This window comes from Centropristis striata, chromosome 1 (genome assembly GCF_030273125.1).
Source record: "Centropristis striata isolate RG_2023a ecotype Rhode Island chromosome 1, C.striata_1.0, whole genome shotgun sequence".
Lineage (NCBI taxonomy): Eukaryota > Metazoa > Chordata > Actinopteri > Perciformes > Serranidae > Centropristis > Centropristis striata.
Genome location: NC_081517.1, coordinates 8,607,124 through 8,613,780, shown reverse-complemented (window position 1 = coordinate 8,613,780; position 6,657 = coordinate 8,607,124). Strand labels below are relative to the sequence as shown.

General features: G+C 40.3%; 1 protein-coding gene across 2 annotated transcripts in view; it reads left to right on the top strand.

Annotated features, from left to right (window-relative positions):
- Positions 1 to 897: 897 nt before the first annotated feature.
- Positions 898 to 6,657, top strand: part of LOC131968510 (phosphatidylinositol 5-phosphate 4-kinase type-2 beta) — an 18,953-nt gene continuing 13,193 nt past the window's right edge. The window contains exons 1-2 of one of the 2 annotated variants that reach the window (XM_059329429.1): positions 898 to 1,483; positions 5,426 to 5,523. In XM_059329429.1, coding sequence (XP_059185412.1) covers positions 1,340 to 1,483; positions 5,426 to 5,523 — 242 coding nt within the window. In that variant the 5' untranslated portion in view covers positions 898 to 1,339. The remainder of the gene's footprint in view (positions 1,484 to 5,425; positions 5,524 to 6,657) is intronic. The other variant, XM_059329437.1, reaches the window with a different exon arrangement.

Sequence of the window (6,657 nt, the reverse complement as noted above, 5' to 3'; positions counted from 1 at the left end):
AAGAAAACACAGATCTTCATCAAATTAAGAATGGCAAAGACTGAAAATAAATAAAATGTAGACATACAAATGCAATAAAAATAAACATAAAAATGAAATTTAAATGTACATTTATATTTGATACATGAACTACATACAGGCAATATAATGGGCGCCCCCTGCCAATTTGACGCCCTAGGCAGCCGCCTTGGTGGCCTGTAGGAATAACCGGCCCTGCAGTGGCGGTTCTACACAGGGGCCTCCAGGGGCCACTGCCCCTGTGAAAAAGCTCTTGGCCCCTGCTGTGGCCCCTGTGTCAAATTAATAATAAAATGGTCAATTTATAATGAAGAATGATGGAACAATTCTTACCCATTTTTGGTCAAACAATATCTCATTGTACACAAAGGAAACCTAGAATGTGTACATTGTATAACAGTTTATTGTGCAATAAAAGCTTGAATATATATAATAAAATATCATTCTCACTGTTCTGCACTTTCAAAATAAAAAAAAAGTAATTGTGCACAAAAATGAGTAATGTCATTGTCCTACAAAAATAATTGTTATTGTTGGTAAGTCTCATTGTTTCAATCAATGTATTTGTATCCTCCAAATATACTTAAATGAGATTTTTTAAATAAGATAAAATAAAGGTTTTGAATGCTAAGATATCATCTTTGGCGTTTTTTAATGTGCCCCTCTGATTGAACACTGGCCCCTCCTTGGCCCCCACAGTAAAATTGGTCTAGAACCGCCACTGCGGCCCTGAGTGTCAGTATTTTAACTTCAGCCCATCTCCCCTCCTTGTCCTGAGTGTAATCCAGGTCCTGGTCCCAGGTGAGGTGTGGGAACCCCTGCAGTTCCTCCGGCGGCCTGCTGGCGGCGCTGTTGACTGTAAGGTGCAACACGGACGCCATCTTGAGGAGACCCCGAACGCAGCGCTGGTTAGTGACTGACAACAATCTGAGGCGCATCATGATGGGATTACTCACTAACAAGTGAAACAGCATCACACCGGTCCTGTGCTGCACACGGTAAAGGGAAAGAGAAGGAGGTGTCCGGCGCGTGCTCCCCTCTCCGCTGGTTCAGAGGCTGTGCTGCAGCCTGATGGCCGGCTAGCTGCTCCTGGACTCCACCGCGGCCTGCTCGGGAGGAGGAAGGGTGGTGACGGCGCAAAATGCTCCACCGCTGACTCCAAACAAGACAGTGATCCTACCCAGAGACTCGCTGCGAGTTGGACGACGAGCACGATGCACTTATAGATTTTTTAAACGCTCTTAACTTTCCGATTGTGTTGTTGTGTGTCGGGGCTGTGAACCACAGTGAGAGCCGTCTTGCCCACCCTGCAGCCCGAGACATGTCATCCAACTGCACCAGCGCAGCGCCTGTCAGCGCCAGCAAAACCAAGACGAAAAAGAAGCATTTTATAGGACAGAAAGTAAAATTATTCCGTGCAAGTGAGCCCATTCTCAGCGTTTTAATGTGGGGTGTCAACCATACGGTAAGTACATCTGAAATGTGTCGTTGGCGGGTTGTTGTGCTGCTGTTTTGATTTAGCTAGCCTGCTAGCTTGTTAGCCAGCTACCCTCATCTGTCAAGCCAGCTTTGATGCTTTCAGTCGGCCACGTAAGTTGTCTATTGTAGAGATATTCGCCAGATTTTAGGTAGTGTGCTGGGGCAGGAGTCTGCTGGCTGGTTGTGTAGTGAGCTTGTTGTTGTCATGCAGTTTGTAGTGCTAATGCTTTGGTAGCTAGCCGCGGTTTGCTGTGCCCGAAGCGTGCGTTTTGCAGGGTTTTGAAGTGTGTCTATTAAACTCTCTGCAGCTGTGGAATGATGATCAGAAAAGCTGCATGCTTCGTGCATTTGCACGCAATGCATAGCGTTAACAGTTTTCCATCATAAATCATGGATGGAGAAATGTTTTGGAGCCAAGTCGTGAGCTGCTGTAGTGCAGGCATGGAGTGGGAGGGGTGTGACAGGCAGCCGGAGCAGCAGGTTACACAGATTTTCAGCCCCACAGCTGCAGACAGCAGCCAGTGCCTATTGTTTAAATAAACCTGCTCTGAGCTTGCATTTGCAGCTTCAATGCTCGGTGCATGCATCCAACCGCTGCAGTTTATTCCATCACATCATTGCCCTATAAATAGAGCAGAAAAATATATCACATTCACTTTTGGCGGAGACTGCCTATGGCTATGAAAAGCACAGTGAGGAGCAAATTCGACACCAGTGATGGATGGAGTGGGTTTGCACCAGCAGTTTGCTCCTGCCTAATGTGCAAAGCTTATAGTAACTGTTTTGGTTTTGTCAAACAGAAACAGAAACAGTCTGACCGATGTTTGAAAAGCAGCAGTGTCCAGGGTTTAAACTGCTTCCTTTGCTCTGAATGAAATAGCACAGTTATCTGCATTGTAAGTTCATTGAAACAGGAGTAGTTTGTTTCCACATTTTTTTACTTTTGGTTCTTTCGTGTCAGTTAAAGTACATTACTGTCTGATTGGCACTGTTGTGATGAAATGAGAGTCTTGGTTGGTAAAGTGACTCTTCGTCCAGATGTAAATGTTGTAAGTAAACAGTGTTAACTCAAAGGTGTTTAACTGAAAAAACAGCAGGCAGTGAGAAAAGCCACAGCAGATTTGTCACAGTGACAGTGGGGATGTGTTTGCATCAAACTATGCTATTTTTTGCAAGACGTAAGAACCACAAACTAGCTTGCCCGTTAAATGAAATGACAGCATAATGATTGCAACCAAAGAATTAAGGAAGCAGCTAATGATATGGTTATCACTGCAGCATCTCCAGTATTCAGTGGGTGAACTTTGGCAGTGGGCGTGTGGGTGCAGCTCACAGGCCTGGTGATTTGAGGTGTGGGTGGGAAGCTGATTCAAGACATCAAACAGACTTCTCATCAAAGTCCTCTTCTTCCAGCCAGGAGTTGCATGCATTTTTAATAGTGCACTAGCTGTGATGCTGGAGGACTTTACTTCGACGCAGTGTCAGTTAGTGTTTAGATGATGTACTACACCACCTGTTTGATGCTGTTAATCCCTCTGCTGTTTTTAACATCGCATCAGCAAATAATTTCCCCCTCAGAGTTTCAAGTTAAGAGAGTTTCATATCCCTTTTACACCAGCATGGAACATGTCCCATTTCGATTTGTGCACCAATAAGTGTCAGTGCATTTCAACCTAAGATAAATGGGTTCTGAACCTGAAAAGTTGGTTCCTAGCTTGACCTGAAAAATAGTAAGTTTTTCTTGATCCTGAGTACCATGCGGAGACATCATCAGTGAGCGTGTCATATTCTACAGGTGATCAGATCTACAATGATCAGAAAAAAGAGGATACAGTGGTCTTACTAATAGTTGGTCCCTGAGTTTCGAGGGGGAATAAAAAAAAAAAATCTGCATAATTGCTCGTAGATAGTCCTTGCGATCTGCCATCTTGCTTGTAGGGCTGGGCAATATGGCCAAAATCTTATATCACAACATCGGTAATTTCATAGCTCAATAACTGTATACATCTTGATAGAGCATGTTTTCTGATAATCCAGATAGCAGATAATTCTTGTCACTCTCCCAATCACAAGTGTTTATGTCATACAAGGCGGGTTTGATAGAATGAATAATGTCTAGCACATCTAAAAAAAACTCATATTTCAAGATTCTTGTACCTTGTGCCTATTCCTAACCTCAAATAGTACTTTTTAGTTGAGGGTCATGTTTTCTTGCTATGATTTTAATACTTGACAAATGTGTTTATGAAAAGTACTGAGAATTGTCTCATGTAATTTAGAACTTTAGAACATTATGGTTTCTGGTGAAATTATTGAGAAAATTAAATGTGCATATATTCATACATTATCGAGAAGTTAGTAAGTGCTTGTTATTGTCAGTTAAGAAAACAATTGTATATCATGACATCTGATTCAGTCACTATATGTTTTCAGTGAAAGACAATAATTGGTCATATTGAGTTAATGACCAGCCCAACATGCTACTACAATTAACTTGCATTGTGCAATGCCCTCCATTTAATGGCACATCCTTGATTACCATGGTTTCGCTCAGAACTGGTGGAAACGTGGGCTTGTTTGCTAGTTAGCACCAAGTTTCCAAGAACCCCGAATGTGACCAGTTAAAGAACCAGAGCTGGTTTGGTGGAGAAGGAGTGTTTGTAGCCAATTGAGAATTGCTAAATGACTGAGTGACTTTTTTTTATGTATGTGATGTTTATAAAGGAGAACGTTTCATATAGAAAGAAAGTTCTACTTACTTTATGATAGTGCTGCCACCTCTATGTCAAATCAGTCATTTTGATCTAAGTTGACTGTCATTTTTCTGGTCAACACAAGATTTATAGTGGTGCTTTTGCATGATTATTTGTTAATCTCTGTTTTAGCTGTGTCAATGAACTAAACTATTAGTCAACAAAATTGTATGACGTGTGGTCAACCAAAAATTTTCTAAAGTTAAGGACAGTTCTACGCATATTTTTTTTCTGAGTTTATTTCATTAAAAGGCAATGAATATGATATCAGGATTTTATTTTTGTCTTTGGATATAAACAAGATTTTTTTAAGTCAAGTTACCTCTGTGTGTGTGCGTGCACGTGTGTTGTTGTGTTTGTGTACGTGTGCTGACTAAATATTGTACCAAGCAGCTGTTGCACTGGAATAACAGCAGCATGTTTTGATTGCATTTACATCGACCATCAGTCGACTTTCAAAATAAGAGGAACAACAGCACTACCAGGACTGTGTACTGTCCCTCTGCTGCCCTTTTTAGTCTCCATCTGTTATGACTTTATCATGATTTAAGGCTGTTTGACCTCACTTTCTCCCTTGAGTAGTGGTATCTCTTCTATCTTTCCCCCCAGTTTCTCTTGTATCGCTGTTTATTTGATAAGGAGTTTTTTCTGAAGTCCATCAGCGTGAGCTTTTGCCCTGGATGTGTTTCATCAGATAAGATCAGAACTGTGGTGCTTTGCAGCAGTAGCAAGAAAACCTGTCAGCCTGCTCTTTGGTCCCAGAGTTAATGATTGGTGCTGGTAAACACTCGCAGAATGCGTTTGGGTCACATGAAACTGATAATGCATATTGTTTTTAAATTCTGAGTATTCACAGCTCTTTACTGCTGATGAGCATGTTCAGTACTTGAGAGCAAAATGTGATGCTTTTACATGTTTTTCTCAACTTTATCCTAATAAGTGGGATGTTTAAAGCACATCTTGATTTGTTGGACTGGAACTGCACAACAGTAGAGTACTTTGTGTAGGAGTTTAGCAGAATATTACACTGTGCCTGTGTTGAAATTGCAAATGTCAATATTGCTGCTTTTAAGTTTTTATATCACTCAAATAATTCTACAGTCTGTCAGTGTATAAATGGTATATCACCTTCAGTCTCTTGTCTGATCTCTGTCTTTCTCACTTCTCTCCCTCAGATTAACGAGTTAAGTAATGTGCCTGTACCAGTAATGCTGATGCCAGATGACTTTAAAGCCTACAGTAAGATCAAAGTGGACAACCACCTATTTAACAAGTAGGTACATCACAGCTTACGGACTGTCAGCACCGTCTGTTAAGGGCACAATCTGTAATTCACGTGTAAACTAAAAGGTCAACTTGCAGGCAGAGTTCAAAACACCTGCTGTCACTCCAAAAAGACTGTCAGACGTTTGGGGAAAGTGATGGCTTGCCATCCTTGTTCAAATGCTCAAATTACATATAAATCATATCTAATCCATCACAATATAAATTCAGTCCTAATATATGCTGTATTTAGAATAAATGTCACCATCTATAATGGGACAATGAATTAAACAAGCAGCCTCACAGCAAAGAGCTGTATAGGACTGTGTTTTCTCTAGAAGTATTTAACATTTCCACACAACTAGACCTGTGTTTTGTATTTTGGAGTTGTGGAACATTAAAGCCCAGAGAAATCTGTCATTTTATTCAAAGTAACCGTTCATTCAATTTGGTCACCTGTCAGTGGCGTCAGATAACAATTAATCCCTCGAGTTGCTCTAACTTTCTGGGAAAGACAAGAAGCACCAGATGATATGTCACAGAAGTGTACTCAGTAACAGTACAACAGCATTTTTCTGCCACACAGCATCAATATTTTATTAATTGCTGCCACTTTGCAAGTGTAACACAGTAAACTAGTAGAGACCTGATTTATGATTTATTTCAGTATTGATTCAGCTTACTACAATGTGCTACTATGATAAGTGTCTCATGTCAGCCATATAATGTTACAACAACGCCCAACAAACTCAAAATAATTTTTAAGCATGAGTGTTTTGACCACGGATAACAGCTCTGGGCTACTCTTATTAAATTATAATGATAAATTATTAAACTATACAACAAATTATAATGGATTAAACTAACATAAGCTACAGTATCTGTATGGGTAGTCCACTCAGTGTTAGTTGTGGCTGTTGAATGAAATAACATAATGTGAATAAAACTTTTAATACATTAAAACTTGTTCGGGAGCATCATTTCTGCCTGACTCCCTTCAGATAGATATTAATTTGGTGGTTGGCAATGGTGGTTGTTTAACCCTTTGATGCACAACATATGGACAACACTTCTAAAGTATAAAATGGGTCAAAAATGACTCATTTATCCAAATTTGTATTAAAATTAAATTACTTAATACTAT